We start from the raw sequence: 22510 nt of genomic DNA on the forward strand, positions 1-22510 counted from the left end.
ATAGTCAGTTTATTTTGGCACACACTGTATGACATTTGATGTTTCTTTCATATCTAGCAGTCTGTGGAAAAAATATCTATTTCAATCACGGATTAATTTTAATAGTAAACTTTTATTTATCTACAATTAAAAAAAAGGATTCCACAATACACTGGTTAGCTACAAAAAGGTTTGAGCTGGTTAAAAAATTAAAAAATTTACACAGACACTGAATAGTTACACAAGTTCGAATTGTTGATAAAATGTAAAACTAATAAATTAGCCAAAAAATATAGAAGACAGTATGCACAGCATTCTATTAACCATCATCATAGAAAGAAATTACAGACAGTGTATATACAAACAACTTTAATATTAAAAATAAAATACAAGTGGTGTAAGTTTGGAGATTCAAGTGGCAGTGCCCTCTATCAGTACAATTTTTTTAAAAGCCTGCTTGCACTGGCAATTTCTACACTAGATTTCAATTAGTAAGTATATTATGTATAGGTATACAATAGGCCATTTTGAAAGTAACATCATGTCAGCCAAACTTCTATCGTAAAGATTTATGGGTATTTTCAGAGTAAAGTAAAAAAATACTCATAATTCTTTACAATAAAACCATTTGACTGAACACTGCGCTATTCTCATATAGGACTATTGTCATGTATGAAAGTGTGCAGCCAACCATACAGCCACCACATTAATCAATTATGTTGCACGTATTCAATTTCGTAGTGTTAGGTCTATCTAGTGCAAATTCAGACTTGGATTACAGAGGGTGAAATATAATTAATGGCTAGTCTTGGTCTAGGGAGTTTTGTAGAATATATGTCAGTTTTCAGCCAGTCTAGGTAGGTACTGTGGCAATGTTTAGCATGACAAGTCTTTGTGTATTATTTTATATCATCCTCTGAAAACTACTATCAGCTATTGGAAATAGATTTTTGATGTAATTTTAGGCAGTTTTTTTTATGTGTTGTACTGGTTCAAGGGAGACAGCACAAACAACAGCATAAGAACGTTTTCACAATAGATAATGAGCTTATCTGTGTAAGAGATTGGTCAAACAGACAAAAATGTGAACAAATGATGGTGTAGTGTGCCAGCCTATTTTTTTTTTGATGTTTGCACACTTGCCCATATTGCTCAACAGTACACTATGTCAGACTAACAATACACTATACCAGAAAGAACTAACAGTTCAAAACACTATGCCAGGAGTTCCAGTTGTTCCCTGACCGTTGTAGCTTGTTGCTTGAATTCCTTGATTTTCGTTTCAACTATTTTCATCTGTAAGAGAATGAAACATGTAAAGGTTAACCATTTAATGTCATGTGATATTTTTATAATTTATTGACTCTTCCAAAATACTGATACATGTATAACATAGTTATGACTTCATTCATTGCAACTGTACACAGATAATATTTTCAAATGAAGCACACTTCAAATAAAAATTGGGTATAATGTGGCTTAGAAAAATTTTACTTATTTTAAAAGCAAATATGGTTTTGGTGTTTTGGGACTGTTATGCACAATATTTAATGGTAAATCGCAGAATATATGATTAGCTGTATGAATATATATGATGCTTTGGGCTGTCCATCAATTTTGTATTTGAAGTTTATTTGCGATAACAATGCAAAACTATTTTCATTACTATTTTGTTGATAACATGAGAAAATTTTACCGCCAAAAGACAAAATCATAAATACTATAGGCAAGAACTGCCTGAGATACTTATAAAACAAGGCATGCATGGCACATTCCCAGTAAGTTATCAAATTTAAGATATATAGTTTTGTGTATAGTAACATACTTTGAACATAAACATGTCAGAAGTATGGATCCAGAAGATGATGCTTGATTATGATGATTTTTTTACATTAAAATGATTGATATTCAGTCAACATGTATCTGATAGTCAAACAAGTACTTATCCATATTGAGAAAGATATTGCTCTTAATTCAATCTAGAGAACAAATTGACGGGCATAGAGTCCAATGTATGTACCAAATTTCAACTAAATCCATCCATAAAGGACGAAAGATCTAGTTCCAGAATGCCAGAAATGCTTTATTTTTTTTGCAAAAAAATGGCCACCATTAGGCCATTTAGAATCAAATATAGTTCCGGACACGCGCACACACAGAGGTCAATCCATAAATAACTGAAAAGCAAGGTCTGTCCACACAGCCTAAATCCGCTGAACAGAAAACAGACAAATAAATGAAAATGAGTTGGATTAAATTTGGGCTGACTGAAAGTAAAGCACCAGGATATAAAAAAACAATTTATACTTACTAATCTGTTTGTTTGTCTTGAAGATTCAAGTTTTAAAAACTCTGCCATTGTTAAATCATCTTCTTTCTTTTTCTTTGATAAAAATGGGCATTGACCTGAGTGCGATAAGTGTTCTTCCCTGTAAGAATAAGTCAATGAAAAAATAAACATGTTTATAAAAATACACACATCTTATTACAATACAATTTACATACCGTCTAAATTTACAGTGTAAAAATGGGTAGGGTTTTGGGGAAAACCGTCAAAGGCAAGATCTTTATCATTATCCTTGTTGTGCCATGTTTTCGATCATACGCAAACTCTCGATACAAAGCAATTTCTGCCATGATGTTTTTCAGCATGATTTGCCCTGAAACAACGTCCTTTGACCTAACAAGTCTTTCATTAACAATCAAAATGCTGTGTCATACTGATGAAATTTTTTGATTGTTGACAATGTTATTTTTTTTAACGCAATGCGGAAGTGAATTACCATGATGTTCAAATACAAACTGTTATTTCAACGAAACTACAGCGATTTTTTTCCTCTAACAATTGGTGAATCACAATTTTCGAAAGGTGAACTGAATGTGTAGGAAGTATTTAAACACATTTCATGGTCGCCAACAGATCACTTCAAAGTATAGTTTACTCGTTCACAACCCATTCACGATAGTCTCAATGGGCATGATTATTTGGAAAAGTAAAACAATGTCCAATGACCAGGTTTCACGACTTGATGGTCACATTTTTGTTGTTTCGAAAGCTACCATTCAAAGACATAAGGATTACTTCAGTATTGCAACATCAGGGTTCATCCTTAGTAAATAACAGAATAGAACCATGTTGCGTTCATTTGCCATGCACTCTATCAAGCACAATTTTTATGCAATGAAACACACTTTTTACATGCATAATTTAATAAATGTTATTGATGCTCAGTAAAAACACTCTGGGCCTATAATCGGGGATGCCTTCAACTCATTAAATGTCTAAAATAGAGGGGTGGGCTTATACATGTACTCAGGGAGGAGCATATAATTGGGGAAGTACAGTACATGTAATTGTCAACGCAATGGACACTCCAAGAATAAGCCATGATGGAGTCACTGACTGTTGGGTTTTAAGCAACTTTCATTTACCAAAGCAGCCAGGTAAAAATAGAGGACACTTTACCATGGATCATCATCTGGTTCCCATCCATCCAATTCTTTGAAGCACATAAAGCATTTGGCGAGATCTGGTTCTTGATCAGTAGGACAATGAAAGAAACCAGCTGCAGCCATCTAGAACAGAACATGACAAGAAATTATTCATCTTGAATTATTTTTCTGCTATATTTATGTAAATACACTGATGACAATAAGCCATATTCCGCTCACTGCAAAATCTTGTGTGGCCAAGCTTTACGTCCTTAGCAACCAGTTTTGATCACGTGACACGTAGCGCCATTGTTCACTCTGTCGTATTCCGTTCACACAACAATATCAACTGTACAAAAACGCTCTTACCCGGTACGTTGAATGCAAGAGCGATTCTTGATTTCAACTAAAGGATTACACGAATGGTGTTTTTTTTTCCGAAAACCAAAAACAGAACCTGTGATCGGTGGATCAGTGCCTATTCTCGTGCCGATGACTTTTGAAACACACTTGATCCCGCAAGACATTTACTCAGAAAATTGTAATTATTTAGGGGTTGGCTCATACCCGAACACTCACTCGGAAAAGGGTGCACATGACAATGTTGATTGACTATGCGAAAGACTGGGGGAGATATACCGTCTCTGAAGGATATAAAATTACGAAATTATTTGCATTGTTATTGAACGAAGAAACAGTAGTGGTCACAAAAAAATATGCACATTTTATTACAATATTAATTACGTACCACCTGAATTTACGAGGAAACACATTTGAAGTCAAAATCTTCATTATTATGTTCATTGTCAAATGTTTTGGATCGTACGCAAACTCTCGATGAAAAGCACTTTCCGCCATGACAAATTTTTGCACAATTTGACCTAATGGGTCAAGTCTGTTATTAACCAATCAGAATGCTGTAATTCTCGGGAAATTCCCCAAGACTTTCTGGTAATGCAGTGCGGAAGTGAATTATCAATGTTGATGCACATTGTACAATCTGTTGGAATAGATTTCAGCGAAAAAACGACATGATTTTTTCAAAAAACTGGTAACTAGCAATTTTCACTTTTATTAACAGGGCATTGTCAATTTTCACTTTTATTAACTAGTCTTTGTCGAAGTGTAGTTTACGAACAGTTACTGTGGTCTACACATTCACAACATATTCAGGGTGGTCGATATCCGCTGTATCATATAAAAGACGAAGTTTTATGATTAGACAGTCAAATTAAGCATTTTGAAGGAGATGGGCACTTAGCCGAGCATGCACTTTATCGGAGGCAATGTTCCGACATTGTCACATCTAGACCCAATAGCAGCCACTGCTGTAGTATTTGATGTTGAAACACCAAATTTACGTAAAAGGCTCTTGAGTCGTGGCACTATTGCTACATTCACACGACTGCATTTTATCGGAGCCCTACGGCTCAAGCCAGCAAAAATGGACATGTATACGCGTTCTGCTCGAGCCGGCTCGAACTAGTTTGAGCTCCGATAGGGTTGAGCCCCAACATGGCCCTCGACTGTGTATACACAGGGCCCAACTATCAGAACCCAAATTACGCCCTCAATCGTCTTCTTCAAGTACCCCGGTAACCTCTCATTTCAATTATGGTGGAGACAACATCGTTCGTAACTTCACACAATTTCCGATTTGACAAAGAGGTACACGCCATAATATTTATTTTGGCAGAGTAAATAAATACTGTGATAGATTGACAGGTCAACGGGAAAAATTGCTTACAAAATTATGCAACAAAAATTTGAAAGAAGGACTGAACAGATCCAATGAAAATTGAAGAAACTGTTTAAAGACACCAGAGATAACAATCATAGAAGTGGTCACGCTATGTTTCTAGTAGGTTTAGATTGATAGATTCACACATATCATAACAGTTGAACAATAACTTAAGCGAATAGGCTGTAACACATTTTAGCTGCCGTGTTTCCTGTTTATACTAGTACCATGGAGGTATAAACAGTTTATATCTCCATACTAGTACCTAATTCATAACACCAGTTCCTTGTCTTTTCTACCTCCATGCTCAAACTCGATCGTGACTGTTTCTTTTTTTTCTCCCAGCTCAAAAGCATCATGCCATGTCAAGAAAGAACACAAGCATGACACCAACATCGTTTTCAGCCATATGACCGTATGAACGCATTGGAGATAATCTCCTGTTAATCTGTGGGAGGAGCAGTAGTTCGGCTTCGCGGCTTTCGCGGTAATTGGGTTTCGTATCTGTAGGGTTTCGCGGGGAGTAGGGCCTTGTCCCAGTAACTGGTCCTTTCATCCTTGTTGAGAATTAAAGTTTTATGTTTCTTTAATTAACAACTGGCACTATTCTGGGAATACCATCCTAGCAGGAGTTCCAAAATAAGACCCATGCTCTGATAATGCCTCTAGTTTCAAAGACCAATAAACATTACCATTATGATCTTATTGGTGTTGCAAAAGATAGTTGAATATTGTAAATTATAATCGTTTTCCAATATGGATAAATTGTAGTTCGTAACAAACTGTATAACTCAGTCTCAACAATGAAATAAAGGAATGTATACATTTACACTATGTATACTTATTTATTATACTTTTATTGCTACTGTACTGATAGAAATACTGTATTTCTAAAGCAACAGCAAAAAAAAAAATGATTTTTGATTAGCTTCGTCCCAAATGTATCTTCTCCTACAAATTCAGGATAAAACTCCTCAGACATAGCTCATTCTACTCAGCTTGAGTGTGGGCACAAAACTACTATTTGAATTTTTCGTATCTTTTTTCATTACCGAGAAATTTGACCCCAAAGTTGGGGTTACAGTTCACCAAGAATTGTTTTTTAACTCTTCTGTGATTTTTTTGGCTTGGCTGATTTTGATCATACTTGACAGGCAGGTCGTACCGCCACTAATTGGAATACTTTTGCCCCAAATTTATTATCTATTACCAGTTTTGTAATAGCAGTGTTTAAATGGTCATGCTTTTTATTTTGGCTATGTTGCCTGCACACCGGTAAGAGATCACCAGCGCCGACATTGTTACACTGTATCAACGTAATCCCAACGCAACTTTGAATGAACTGTTAATGCTGCCTTCAATCTAGAAAATACTATTGCAAAACGGTTGGAAATAACAAATTTAACAGCAGAATACGTCCTAGCAATAAAATAAAGTGACTTCTAAAAACTGAGTGTTTTTTTGGCGAACTTTGTATACGGTGTCCGGTGCCTACCGTGGCAACAGCCGAAAACATGTTTGTTTTTTTTAGCGGAGCCGATGGCCAACCAGCCTACCGGCTTGTTTTAGTATAAGGTAGTAACAACTTGTCAATAATTATAGGATGATTTGTAGGCATAAAATTGTTATGTAAACTTCATTCATTAATGGAATACTGTGCGATGACGCTATTTTCAGGGCCGAACTGATTCAGATTCCTATATTGACTATGTTCCGGGCTGTTTACTAGTACATTTGTACCAACCTACTTACTTGTCAGTGTCTAACTGTTATATACAGCCATGGAGCTAATTTATAGCTCCATGATACAGTCCAGAACACGTCAGAATAGTTAAAAAAAGTCAGCTAATGAAACGAATCAATGTTGTGGTTATCTCTGGTGCGACTGCAGTCTTTGGAACAAACTTGAGGGACTGTAAAACGCAATTTACACGTGAATTTCCCAACAAAGGTTTAAATGTTTTAGTTGTCTGTGGTGTGGCACTAGTGTGGAAAGCTGTCGAATAAAATGGCAACAACCTTCGAACACATTGTTATGCTAATTTAATTTCCGGCTTGTTAGTTGACAAAGAAATGAAAGATTTCTTGAATGTTCGCCGATAGCTACGTGGATTTGAACCAAAATGTTATCGACAAGACTCAGAATGCGACAGTGACAGTCACTGAAACGTAATTGAAGGCAAATGAACACGTCAAGCAAAAAAGACTTTTTTCAGTCGTGTCGTAAAATGGAGGCACATACCATTTTGACTCTTGAGGGGAATGGAAATCAGTTGATTTGAGGGTGTCACAATAAGCGAGGGAGTAAATCGTTTTTATGCTACGAAAAAAATGAAGACCTTGAACGTACTTTTTGGACTTTAGTACAACGTCATTTTTGTTTGATTACCTAGCGTTTTTAGGTCCATGTGCTGCAATTTACAGAGCACATATCTGAGCGGTCGTCCCTCAGCAAATAATGAAGCAAAGGCATTTTCGATGTCAAAATCGCGAAACTCTCCCCCTTTACGCAATCTGGGAAGTTCGAATTACTAAATGAAGTACAGGACGACGAAGCTTAGATATCCAGGAACCAACACATACCAAAAATTATATCTCAAAAGTGAATATTTGTGGTGTATTTTAAGTCTAACCGGACCATAAGTTGGAATTCGCTAGTACTCTAAATATCCAAATATATTTTAGTATACTATAAGGTAGTAATAATTATTGATATTTTACTCTGCGTCCTAATTTGCATAGTGATGTCATTGGATGCTGATAGGAAGAAATATATGATACAACAAACATCACAATTGCGTGAAATTAGTTAGATCGAAACGTGTCCCAGTGTCGGCGACAGGCTTTGTAAACGGTTATGTTTTGGTTTGTAGAGTAGACAATTATGATAAACAAATACATTGTAGCAAACATAACGCCCAACCGTCCACTGCACGTAATATAAATCGGTGACGGTAAATGTTGTATTGGCGACGCACATTTGTGTTAGGCTAGTTTATAGGGGGCATAGCTCTTCTGTGTCGATAAAAATCCTAATGTCTGAAAACAACAAATTTGATGACACTATTATTAAACTAAAAAACCACCACAAAGACTAAACGCCGACACAAAAAAGAGCTACAGACCCATAGCTAAATCAAACTGTTACCCTCGTTAAAACACGGTATAACTCTTTCTGGAAGATGTGGTGGCCCTAAAAAGGGCAGTTTTGTACAGTTTCTGAGCTAAACGAACAGATATCCCGTTGCACTGAAGAATGATCTAGTGTCAGCTAGTGTAATTTCCTCGATGGCAGAGTATATAGAATATGGAAAATTTTCGAAGCTGATTAAAGACAACGGTAGTCGCTCTAAACACCTTTCTATTTTGTTAAAACAAAATTTCCCGGACTATTGCACACACACAAATGTTTTTCACAACAATGATGACTGTACACGCTCAACGCGAGTTCAGAGAAACTTTCACTTCCTGAACTCAAATGGGTGCCAGACTGGGTTGCCAGGCCAGGGTGCTAGACAGCTCCAGGTTATTACAGGATTTAGTTATCGGTATATTTCGAAAATTGACGAACCGTTACCATCAAAATCTTGTTTTTATACGAACGTGTCACATTACGGGTTTCTTCGGCACAAATGAGATCACAGTTACCACACCTTTGAGTAAAACGGTTTGTCTCATTAACCTCCGCCTTTTCGTCGCTGATTGTTTTTAAAATGTAGCCAGTTTGTTATTACAGTTATACCGACCGACAAACGCATAATCAATCAAACGGACCGACCGTTCCAAACTAATTTCACGCAATTATGCCGTTCATTGTAGTAGATGTAAAATATAATTTAATTTATAAATCGCTCCTTAGGGCCACTCACCCATAAATCTAATCCTAACCCTGACCCTCAAGTACCCCTCCTTCATTTCAATTGTATATACCCCTCTTTGGTCACTTATAATTATTTGGAGGGGTTAGGGGTGAGGGACCCTAAGGAACTCTTTCCTTATTAAATAAAAAAGGTTAAGATACAAAAAACAGTTGTAGACTGCTGTGATTTAAAAAATCTACCTTCTTTGGAGTGCATTGGCAATCTGAATCGAACGGCCATTCTTTGAAAGATGCCAGGCGACTAGCTTCCATATTCATAGAGAAATCAGGCATTTGTTCGACAGTGTCACACGTTTTATCGGAAGTTTTCTCCATTGTGCGATGAAATTCTGAATTAATTCTGAGGAGCTGCTGAGTCGCCTTGATAATATTTTGAAAATGGCGGTCGTTAACTTGGCGCATGCGCATTGACCAAAAGATCAACCTCGAATAAACATGTTATTTCTTTGCTATTTTCATACAATTGTACTTCATAAATTTATCATCTTATTATCCCCAGATACTAATAATCTCAGTATAATAAATATTTCATTAACATCAACAAAAAAGTATTAGCTCATGTAAAATGAATTTTTAAAGTAAATTTAAAGTTGCCTGGAAGAGGAGGAAAACAATCAAAGACGAGACGAGTGTTTCATTTACTGTCAATTTGTTGTTATTTACAAAGTGATAAGCGATTCAAATTCATTCTATTCTGATTGAATTTCCAGATTACAGTATCAACCACTCTAGCAGAGATTTGTGGACTTTGGACTAAGGTAGGGCATATATATATATATATATATATATATACTGATAATCATTGACGCTTGAGGCAAGAGGTCATTGCACTCTTAGGTCTTTTTTTTGTGTTCAAGAGGTCGGTGACCGTAGGGGGCGGCGGGGACCTTGTCGTCGGAGCCGGATATGCTCGGATATGGTGCCATGTACCGTACGTTCGAATCTCATGTAAACATTTAATTGTTACATGACGTATGAGACCATATCGAACACGTCGCATTGCGACGATCGACCATCACCCCTTTTTCTTGTAAAGGGACTTGATCTCAGACTCGTATTCCATATACGGGGTGGTGAATTATTATTATTCCCCATCGATTGCCCTGCTAATGCTATTGTTAATGTTAGTCTGGCCATGGACGTAGTACAGGTCTCGAATTTCTTGAGGGATGAAAATAAATTGATCAGTACTATTTTCTTTCCGGATTTCAAATACTAAAATCGGGGTGGAGGGGGGTAATAAAAATAGCACTGATCGATTTATTGGGATTTTCAGCCCTCATGTGATTGTGAGTCAGACATAGTGTATTGTTAGACTGAGGTACACAGGTGATGCATATAATATATTACACTGACCTACATCTAGTCACAAGGGCCCAACATTCTAGAGGCTGGGCAAGGGGGTAGCTGGTACAGTTTTACGGGAAATAAAAAGGGCTTTTTACAATTTACAAGGAAAAAAAAAAAGTTTTTACAGTTTACAGTGAAAATTGAATTTTGCAGTTTCGAAAATGTAATTTCCCTGGATTATTCTTTAAGACCTTTTTTTATTTGGATGGAAATTCTTGTACGTACCGAGAAAAATGACACATTTTTACAGTGTACGAAAAAAATACTTGATTGATTACGTTGTACGTCTAGCCTGTGATTACAGAATTACGGAATTTATTTTTTCAATTTACGTTGTACGAACAAAAAAATATTGCAATTACGTTGAATGAAAATAACCCTTGCCCCCCCTCGTTTTAGTCATGTGGTTTTTTGGTTGGTTGCTTAAGTCATTTGCATGGAAATCTATGGGGTGGAAAAACCAAGTCCTGATACAGGGCCTTATCCTTGTTTGAGATATAATAGAAATTATAGAAATTGAAACAGTTCAGCAATGTAATGCAAGCACATACATGCATCTATATGATCCAGTTTGTTCCGATTTGCATGATTCGTCGAACATTGAAGATATGTTTTTGCTAAGCTAGTAAAACCATGATAATTTTTCATTGAAAATGCCTACTGTGAGAGAAGAGAGTGTTTTTATATTCTCAGTTATACCAGTTTATTTATTAGTTACCTCATTTCTTTGTATTTCTTATGGTGATTTATAAGTCTGTTGGGGTGGGCAACGATTTACATGTTATTTTTGTGTGTTTGTCATGTGTAAACATCACAGTTTCTGAAATGTTAGACAGTCGACTAAAGCTAGTTTATAACTACAAGAATCATAAATGTGACAGTAATTTTGGAAAGAATTATGGAATATAAATACATACAAACGATTAGAAGTGTGATGAAACAGCTTATAGATATTGTCATTAAAAAATGAAAGATCTTGCATAACTGCCTTTTACAAAATGTTTTTTTTTATTCAGTATAATAATACAAATATTGACTGCATCTTCAATCGGTACATGGGTAAGAGATCAGTGGGGCAATAGATAGTGAAATTGACATATAATTATGTGACCCACATTATGTGAGTGTCATCCACATACAGGTACGATTTGGACACACTCAAATAATGCATGAAAACTGACTATTAATTTTCTGTAAAATTTATCAACATTAATTTGCAATCTTCATTAAATTGTACCACTACCAATAACCTGGATGAATGTTGCCTTCACTGAGCATGCTAGTCATAATTAAAAGTGTAACCCTTCATTCGATAAAATTCGCCAATATATCTGGTGGTAGTAACATAATTCAGGGTTTTTGTGGGCTGAAAATAAGTAGTAATTATGTTTTAATTACTTTTATACCGTAGTTGTCCGGGTAAGCGCCCAAGGTCCTGAACATTGAAAATTGTCAAAAAATAGGGATGGGCGTATGCCTTGACACCCCCTGCAAAAAAACAAAAATTTGCAAAAATTGACAACACGCAGATTGAACTGTGGCAGGGAATAGAATGGCAAATGAAAACATGCAACGGAAATAAATGAACAATATGCGACATTAGAAGTAAAACAAAAATAATTTATTGCTTATAATGTGACAGATAAACCAGAAATAATAAAAATCGACAGTGAGGAATCATTTGAATTAGGATTTCCACGCCACAAACACTCCCAATACGTGTTAACTCAAAATGAACTAAAATGTCAGGGGTTAAACTGCATAAAATTATTTCCAGTTTTGAAAAATAACGGATCAACAGTCATACTGTACACGAACAATAATAATTTATGAATTTACACAGTCAAAATTACGAAAGTTCATAGTTGTTTGAAAATCTCTATTTGCATGTTTAGTGCCATCTTCGCCTACGTCAAAACCCTCCAAGTCCAAGTTGGCATCACTGTCGCCATCCAACAAAATCCCTACAGATTCATCTTGAGGTTTGTCGATGTCGTCGCACACAATTTCACTGTCTGTCAGCTTGGCATGTCTAATCACAAAAAAGAAACAAAGAAAAATTGGATCGCGTGCAAACGACTCTGCTCTATGATCTTTGATCTTTAAGCATCTGCTGTACTGATTGGCTAAGAATGTCATCACTACTAGTGTTCCATCATAGAGGTCAAATCATCAGCGTGACATTGCAAAATTGCTGGCCCTAGCTATGGATTCGCAAGCTGCTACTAAATATTTTATAAGCCAAAATAACATGCTCTCAAACACTCTCCCAGGAACGGGTTGCTACAATATTGCAACATTGCCGTTTCATTAATTTACGGTAAATTAAATAAACAGAAGGCAGAATGCGAAATTACCTATTTTGCTGTCACGGCTATTTCGCGTTCACCCCTCGTTTTACACAATTGACATTTATTTTTCAAGTTTCAAGAATCACAACAGACTGCAAGGAAGTCAACTGTTAATACAACAACAACAAAAATAGATTTTTGTTATTTTTGTTATTACAAGTGTAAAAAAGACCCCCTGGGCGTATGACCGGACATGACCTCAATTTCTTTATTGTATCAAAATTGGGAGATGGGCACTTACCCGGACAACTACAGTAGGTTAAACTATTGTCTGTGGAAAACGATGCAGCAATTTTGAGAACATTATTTGAACGTCCACATATGGCAGAATAAAACCTGGATGATAACATAAGCAGATCTTCATACAAAATATTGTCACTGTTATATGTATATATGCACATGCATTTTAGCATTTATCTATTATAGATAGCCATGAATGGCTGTCAACAGTTATACTGCATTATCATCTTTGGTTCTTAACTTTAAATACAATATGTAAATTACTTAGTTAATTTTTTTATATTATGTAAATTAATTTCAATAAATCGACTTGAACGTATGGTTGTTTTTTGTTAGTTTTTTATTACTCACTTGATGCTTTGCCAGGTACAGACACAGATGGTGTATATATAAACGAAAACTTGCTTCTAGAATACACATAATTTTGGTATGATGTTGCTTGTTCAGTAATTTGCTCAGAAGTTCTACTTCCTTTCAGAGTGATTCTTAAATTTTAATTTTTCCCTGATATTTCCAATGACACAAATTTGATCCCAAGAAAAAAACAAATTCCGTATTTACTGAATTAATAGCGTGTACTGCGTAAATGACAAAAGTGTCAAAATAGGTCATATTTGAATGACGCACTGTACATTAAATGTAACTTTTGGTTAAATGTACATGTAATTCAGTCAGAGATGTGCTCCTATTATAGAGCAGATACAGTATAGATTCACTTTTATATTTTTGAGCAAAACCAACTTTTAATTGTGTAAAAATGTAACCCCAATCATAAATACCGGTAAGAAAAACAAATACAGAAATTTCTCATATATATTCTATATCATGCAGTGTAGATTTGAAGTGTTTTATGAATATAAATAATTTATATCTGTATATTATGCTTGACAATGTTATTTATTTTTACAGGAATATTTTTATCTTTCAAATATGGCTGATCAACCACCACCACCTTACCCAAATATGGCTGATCAACCACCACCCCCTTACCCAGGGACTGGTGAGTATAAATCTATCCTACCCCTCTTGGTCACAAAATAAATTAATTTAATCCAATATCTATATCTGTGCCTTACATTTAGTTAGCTACAATCTGAATTGTTAGCCACAATCTGAAATATGAGCTATAATATGAAATATTAGCTACCATCTGAAATATGAGCTATGATATGAAATATTAGTTACCATCTGAAATATGAGCTATGATATGAAATATTAGCTACCATCTGAAATGTGAGCTATGATATGAAATATTAGCCACAATCTGAAATATTAGCTACCATCTGAAATATGAGCTATGATATGAAATATTAGCCACAATCTGAAATATTAGCTACCATCTGAAATATGAGCTATGATATGAAATATTAGCCACAATCTGAAATGTTAGCTATGATATGAAATATTAGCTACCATCTGAAATGTGAGCTATAATATGAAATATTAGCCACAATCTGAAATGTTAGCTACCATCTGAAATATTAGCCACAATCTGAAATGTTAGCTATGATATGAAATATTAGCTACCATCTGATATGTGAGCTACAATATAAAATATTAGCCACAATCTGAAATCTTACCTACCATCTGAAATGTGAGCTATAATATGAAATATTAGTCACAATCTGAAATCTTACCTACCATCTGAAATGTGAGCTATGATATGAAATATTAGCCACAATCTGAAATATTAGCTACCATCTGAAATGTGAGCTATGATATGAAATAGTAGTCACAATCTGAAATATTAGCCACAATCTGAAATATTAGCCACAATCTGAAATATTAGCTACCATCTGAAATATTAGATACAATCTGAAATATTAGCTACCATCTGAAATGTGAGCTATGATATGAAATATTAGCTACCATGTGAAATATCAGCTACCATGTGAAATATTAGCTACAATTTAAAATGTGAGCCACAATCTAAAATATTAGCTGTAATCTAAAATGTGAGCTGTAATCTGAAATGTGAGCTACAATCTACAAATTATAACTACAGTCAGAGGTACATTACTTGGGGTTTGTAATACCAAGATCCCATTTCAATCTCGCTCTCGCATAAGCGTTCCAACTCAGACAAATTTGAATGCGCATGCCGAGGTAATTAGAATACTGGAATGTCCAGGTGGATCAAAATAGATGCTCAGGATATGACGGATCACGATAACTACATTTTCTGTACATTTTCGATGTATTACATTTTTAACTCCTGTGTGCGAAGCACAAAAAGGGAGTCTTTGCAGTTAGTGTGTCTGTATGTGCGTGTGTGTGTGTATGTGTGTCCGTCTGTTCCACTGATATCTCAAGAACCATACATCAATTTTTGATGAAACTTGGTGCATAGATGCTCTGGGTCAATGTGCAGATTTGATTAGGTTTTGGTAAAAATCCATGCATATTAATTACCTAATTTGCATGATAATTAGCTGATATTTAGCTGTTCCATGACTGTTCCACTGATATCTAAAGAACCACTCATTGGATTTTGATGAAACTTGGCACACAGATGCTCCAAACTAATGCGCAGATTTGATTAGTTTTGGGTAAAAATCGGTGCAATATTAATTACCTAATTTGCATAATGATTAATCAATTTTCGGCTTTTCCACTGATATCTCAAGTACTAATCATCATATTTCAATAAAACTTGGTACATAGATGTCATAGGACACTGCACAAACCTGATACTTTTTAGGGTAATATCAGTATATATTAATAAGCTAATTTGCATAATTAATTAATTTTCAGCTTTTGATATTTCAAGTAGTAATCATCACATTTCAATGACACTTGGTACATAGATGTCATAGGACACTGCACAGACCTGATAGTTTTTAGGGTAATATGAGTACATATTAATTAGCTAATTTGCATAATTAATTAATTTTCAGCTTTTGATATTTCAAGTATTAATCATCACATTTCAATGACACTTGGTACATAGATGTCATAGGACACTGCACAGACTTGATAGTTTTTAGGGTAATATGAGTACATATTTATTATCTAATTTGCATAATTAATTAATTTTCAGCTTTTGATATTTCAAGTAGTAATCATCACATTTCAATGACACTTGGTACATAGATGTCATATGACACTGCACAGACCTGATAGTTTTTAGGGTAATACGAGTACATATTAATTACCTAATTAGCATAATTAATTAATTTTCAGCTTTTGATATTTCAAGTAGTAATCATCACATTTCAATGAAATTTGGTACATAGATGTCATAGGACACTGCACAGACCTGATAGTTTTTAGGGTAACATCAGTATATATTAATTAGCTAATTTGCATAGTTAATTAATTTTCAGCTTTTGATATTTCAAGTAGTAATCATCACATTTCAATGACACTTGGTACATAGATGTCATAGGACACTGCACAGACCTGATAGTTTTTAGAGTAACATCAGTATATATTAATTAGCTAATTTGCATAGTTAATTAATTTTCAGCTTCTGATATTTCAAGTAGTAATCATCACATTTCAATGACACTTGGTACATAGATGTCATAGGACACTGCACAGACCTGATAGTTTTTAGAGTAATATGAGTACATATTAATTAGCTAATTTGCATAATTAATTAATTTTCAGCTTTTGATATTTCAAGTAGTAATCATCACATTTCAATGACACTTGGTACATAGATGTCATAAGACACTGCACAGACTTGATAGTTTTTAGGGTAATATGAGTACATATTTATTATCTAATTTGCATAATTAATTAATTTTCAGCTTTTGTTATATCAAGTAGTAATCATCATATTTCAATGAGACTTGCTACATAGATCTTCTAGGATTATGCAGACACCTGATTAGTTTAATTGGATATTAATTACCTAATTTGCATAATGTTCCACTGATATATAAAGAACCACAAATTGGATTTTAATGAAACTTTTAAAGAGAACTATGCAGAAACCCAATTAGTTTTTGGTAAATATTTATTCTTATTAATCACCTAATTAACATAATTAATTAACACTGATATCTCAATTACTGATCATCACATTTGAATAAAATTTGGTACATAAATGCTCTAGGACAATAGACAGGCCTGATTAATTTTGATTAATATTAATTTTCTAATTAGCATAATAATTCACAATTTTTTTGTTCTGTTCTGTTCATATTAGTTACCTGATGTACATAATTAGTTTTCAGCTTTTCCATCAATATCTCATGTACAAGTAATTTTGAATTAATTTTTAATGTCTCTTCAATACTCTCAGCACACGGGAGTTCTTTCTAAGCTTTCTTTGATTTCAGTATGAATGTGGTAATACATGTTTTATTATTTTATTACAAACCGCCTATCTCATGTCAGAAGGTCGTAGCACCAGTCTCGCTATCTACGAGATGAGACTTGATTTGACAATTTGAGCTATGTTATCTATGATATATTATCAACATCATTTCAATATTGCTTCAGTACAAATTAATGGCTAAAGTTTGAATCTGCTTAAAATCCGATTTGTATCCAATTTTTATCAGACTGGTGTACTTTGTAATCATTCGTTATATTTATTTGTTTACAGGTGAAAAGACACCATACCCACCTGGTGAGTTATTCTGAAAAATGTTATTTATAGAATCTGTGATGACTTTGTCTAGATGTGTATTCGTAAAACTATTACCAGAGTATCTTAGATCAAGGCGATATTTAAAGAGGCAATAACCAATGATGCCTACAGAAGCCTTCGAAATAAACTTATTGCACTATTCATTGGAATATTACCAGCATTGGTTGCTATGACTTTGCCTTCAATTTTTGAATATTTACAACACTCATTTGCATATTGAAAGTCAAATTTGAAATGAAATACCGGTAGTGAACATGTGGTCAAATATTATTTCACTGCGTTCAAATGTAGAATGTTTGGAAGATTCATTATTTATAAATTTTATACTAATATTGATTGCCCGTATTCGTGATGACCGCTTTAATCTCACAGTGCAAATCAGATGAGTGTAATTCAATTGTGAAAAAAGTAATTTTTTGTTTTTATTTTCACTAGTATGCATACATGTATATTGTTTTTACTAATAAATGTTATTCTCGAAGGTTATTCAAGGTTTAATGAAAGCTCTGCTGATGATGGAATTACGCATAATTTGTCATATTTAAAAAAATTGGGGTCATCGAGATAAACTTGATATTATGTTGGAACTCAAAACTTTAAAATATGATTGGTTCAGTGATGCAAAATGCAACTGTTTTTTTTAAGGCGAATCAAGATAATGAAACAAAACTAAATTTTTTAAAAAGAAAAGAAAAAAAAGTAGGGGTCATGAACCTATTTCTGTTTAGGTGTCGCACTAATTTAGACGTCATGCATGAGTGAAGGCTTTCTTTTGGTTCTAGTCCATATTAAAAATTACTATACACTAAATAATAGTGATTTTAATGTTATATGCATTGTTTTTAATTTTATAGTACAAGTTTCATCTAAGACAAACACGCTATTTCACAGGCAAGATGTTAAATGCGTTATTATTATTATTATTACCCAAGTCATAATTATACATTGCAAAAAATCAATTCATTGATTTGTTGAAATGCAAGTAAAATACAATATTAATAGTTTCACCGTGAGTGAATGATTTTGGTAGCGCTGCAGCACTCAATGTTTTATACAAAAGCTTTTACCTAATAGGTCAAGCCAGATTATGTTAATCATGTTTGTACAGTGTAATTGTCTCGTTCTACGTTGGCAAATCGAGGTCCGAAAATTATTTGATTCAGTTCAAATGACGATTGCTGACCATTGGAATCGCTAACTACACTAATAACGAGCAGAAATTATAGCTTTATAGAGGGGGGCAAGGAGGGGGGGTAGCTGGTACAGTTTAATACGGTAAATAAAAAGGGGCTTTTTACAATTTACAAGGAAACAAAGACGTTTTTACAGTTTACAGTGAAAATTTAATGTTTACAGTTTACAGAGAAAATAAAGGTTATTTTACATTTCACGGGAAAGTAAGAAAGAAAACCTAGAAAAGAAGAAATGTAAAGAAAATGTCATTTCCTTGGATTTTTCTTTACGATTTTTTTATTTGGATGTAAATTCTTGCACGTACCGAGAAAAATGACACATTTTTACAGTGTACGAAAACAATATTTGATTGATTACGTTGTACGTCTAGCCTGTGATTACAGAATTACGGAATTTATTGTTTTAATTTACGTTGTACGAACAAAAAAATATTGCAATTACGTTGAACGAAAATAACCCTTGCCCCCCCCCCTCTTTATATTATCTACAACATAGAACCTTGAATTACAGTGTTGACAGCTTTCCCAGTATCAGATATTGTGACCTCAGCTTGTGATTAACAACACCTTCACAATTTATGGACGTTTATATTCAGTGCATTAGATTTTCTACTATGTTTATGATTATTTAGGTCCTACTGACCCAGTTCAACCAGGATATTACGTACCGCCACCTGGTATGCATGAACAACCACCTCAAGCAGGAACGTATCCCCAGCCTATCATCAGTGGGCATGCCCCACCACCGAGTGGAATGCCATACACACAGCAGCCCCCTCCATCAGGAGGTGCACATTACCAACATACATCACAGACAGTTGTTATTGCACCACAACCATTGACTGCTACATCAGTTGTTGTTCAACTCAACAATCAGCCAGTAGCGATGACATGCCCCTACTGCCAGAAAAGCATTGTTTCTGAAACCTCCTTTGAAGTTGGCACGTGTGCCTGGATTGCTTGTGCTATATGCTGTTTTGTAGGGTAAGCCAATTCTGTATACTTTTAGTTCATGTGCCTGGATTCCTTGTGTTATTTACTGTCTTGTAATTGGTTTGTTCATGTTCATGTGCCATCTTACCTAAAGAATATTAAATTTCTACTTTATCATCAGGTGTGATGCTGGATGTTGTCTGATTCCATTTTGCATGGACGACTTCAAAGATTGCGTGCATAGGTGTCCAAGTTGCCAGTCAGTCTTGGGAAAATGTTCAAGAATGTAATGACCATCGAACACCATCTTTAAATATGAACAGATGAGGAAGAGGCTGCTATGGTAACTATGGTCGCTTCAAGGCCATTAGTTTTACACACCGAACAACATTTGTCTAGTCCTAAGCAATGTTTGCTCTAAGCATTTTCAGGTAGTCAGATTACTCAGTGAGGTACCCATGTTTCTCAGTGAGGTACCCAGGTTTCTCTGTGAGGTACCCAGGTTTCTCTGTGAGGTACCCAGGTTTCTCAGTGAGGTACCCTGATTTTTCAATGATGTACCCAGGTTTCTCAGTGGTGCACCCAGGTTTCTCAGTGAGTTAGCCAGGGTACTCAGGGAGGTACCATGGTACACATGTTTCTCAGTGAGGTACCCATGGTTCTCAGTGATGTACGCAGGTTTCTCAATAAGGCACCCAGGTTTCTCAATGGTGTACCCAGGTTTCTCAGTGATGTAGCCAGGTTTCTCAGGGAGGTACCCAGGTTTCTCAGTGAGGTAGCAAGGTTTCTCATGAGGTACCAAGGTTTCTCAGTGAGGTACCCAGGTTTTTCAAAGATGTACCCAGGTTTCTCAGTGAGGTACCCAGGTTTTTCAAAGATGTACCCAGGTTTCTCAGTGAGGTACCCAGGTTTCTCAGTGACTTTGAAAACTTTGAGAAACATTCCATTTAATTTCAAGCATTTTTTATTTAGATACATCTTATTCCACACAGATTTGGACACAATATTTAAATATTATTATAATGAAAAAAACAACGCTTTAAGATGCCCCAATTGTATATGTTTGTGAAAACTACCATGATATGTTACTTTTAGGATATCCTGAAAATGGCCTATTATATTTTCCTGCTTCATAGTGTGTAGAAATGAACAATTGGTTTTCCATATTTTATTAAACTTAAACTTACAATACAAAGTCAACATATTCAGTACAAAACTGAAGCTGCTCTATTTAAAGGGGAACCGCTCAATCCCATGGATTGCACCAAAGAATCATGGGACACTATTGTTTATGTTGTTTACAGTGTTAATCTATCTTTTGTTATCCATTGTTATTTTAATCCAGAAAGTAAATTTGTTGTGAAATTAATCTTAACTGGAAGGTGCCCCTTTAAATATCTGCCCAAAACTGCATATTAAATGGGACTAGAAATACACCAACATTTGTCATTGTATGACACAAACTATAAACCAGAAAACCTAAAACTTATTTATTGCTTGCTGACCCCACAAGATTAAAACATGATTTGTGTTAAAATTATCATACTTAACATTGGATTCCTGGTAGTCCAGTTTAATAATGTTTGCAATCATATTTTCACATTGCCTTCATCTAGTTTTTCAAAAATCTGACTTCTCTGATTGTTATAATTTCATGTGGGATATGATGAAGTGTTCACATGATGCAAATTTCCTAATCTATTTATAATTTATACTCTCTGTTTATGGTTGTGAATTTGTAAGCATTTAAGGTCACAAACCGGGAAATTTTAATGATCAATTGTTACTGTACATTGTGTTTTTGACAATGTATGTATATTCTGTAAGCTTTCACTCTCTGTTATTTACTGTATTTATATTTTTCACATGTCCACATACGCTATACTCATATTTTTTTGTGATTTGATCATATTTGTCAAATTGATGGCCATTTTGTCTAAATAACTAAAATCACAGCCTGTAGTCGTTAATTTTCCATTTTTTCATGTTAATTGATGCATGATTTTTCTATGTTTTTATTTTAATTATTCCTGATCTAATTGTGCATGTAGTAATTTAGATGTAGTAAAAAAGTCACCTGTTAGGCCAACACCATTCGTTTTCCACCTGCTACATGTTTATTAGCGAAACTAACCTTATTATGATCTGTGAATATGAACGTCATATGATTTGTACTTATCACTCACAGCAGTATTATATATTCTCACGTCCATTACATGTTGTATTTTATTTTTGCTGTATTTTGTAGTTAGATAATGTGTGCAATAAACAGAAATACTTAATAAGTTTTATTTCTCATCAATACAAAGGAATGTCAAGGTAGATCAATGTAATATGTATGTGATTATTTCTGAAGTTGCTGATTGAATTACTAAAGCAATAACAGATTGTTTTATCAAAAAACAGATAGTTCAATTTAGATGATTATGGTAGTATTTGAAATATATCAAACCTAAACTTAACACTGTTTAGCCTAGCTGTTGTTTTTGCATTCAATGTTGAATTTACGTTGTACATGCATTCAGCAACTTAGTTGGAAAATTGTCCAGATCACCCGTTTTTTTGCTATTATAAAAGCAGGTTGAATCAATGAGTGTATATTATATGTCCTGGATATGCTATAATATATAGCTGTCATAAAGAACCTGGAAATAATTTCAGGAAATTTAGCAGAGTACTAGCATACTACATGGACAGTTTGGTTCATCACAGCTTGGATTTACATACCAATTCGTGGAACTTCAAACAGCTTGTGTTTGTATATCAATTAGTGGAACTTACCAAACATGGTTTACAACAGCTTGTGTT

At 34.5% G+C, this 22510-nt stretch overlaps 2 protein-coding genes across 2 annotated transcripts; one reads left to right on the top strand and one right to left on the bottom strand.

The window, feature by feature from the left end:
• Positions 1–926: 926 nt before the first annotated feature.
• LOC100374010 (baculoviral IAP repeat-containing protein 5-like) lies at positions 927–9457 on the bottom strand. Its single transcript, XM_002733243.4, has 4 exons — positions 9213–9457; positions 3446–3555; positions 2291–2408; positions 927–1275 (listed from the first exon to the last, which is right to left on the bottom strand). Exons 1-4 carry the CDS (start codon positions 9438–9440, stop codon positions 1195–1197), a joined length of 537 nt encoding a protein of 178 aa, XP_002733289.2. The 5' UTR covers positions 9441–9457; the 3' UTR covers positions 927–1194.
• A 193-nt stretch (positions 9458–9650) lies between these two features.
• Positions 9651–21987, top strand: LOC102806855 (lipopolysaccharide-induced tumor necrosis factor-alpha factor homolog). The gene is made up of 5 exons (XM_006814603.3): positions 9651–9790; positions 13883–13973; positions 17532–17555; positions 19402–19753; positions 19884–21987. The coding sequence occupies exons 2-5, from the start codon at positions 13904–13906 to the stop codon at positions 19990–19992; spliced, it is 555 nt and encodes a 184-aa protein (XP_006814666.1). The 5' UTR covers positions 9651–9790; positions 13883–13903; the 3' UTR covers positions 19993–21987.
• Positions 21988–22510: the final 523 nt, after the last annotated feature.

Source organism: Saccoglossus kowalevskii, chromosome 8 (genome assembly GCF_978046115.1).
Source record: "Saccoglossus kowalevskii chromosome 8, keSacKowa6.1, whole genome shotgun sequence".
Lineage (NCBI taxonomy): Eukaryota > Metazoa > Hemichordata > Enteropneusta > Harrimaniidae > Saccoglossus > Saccoglossus kowalevskii.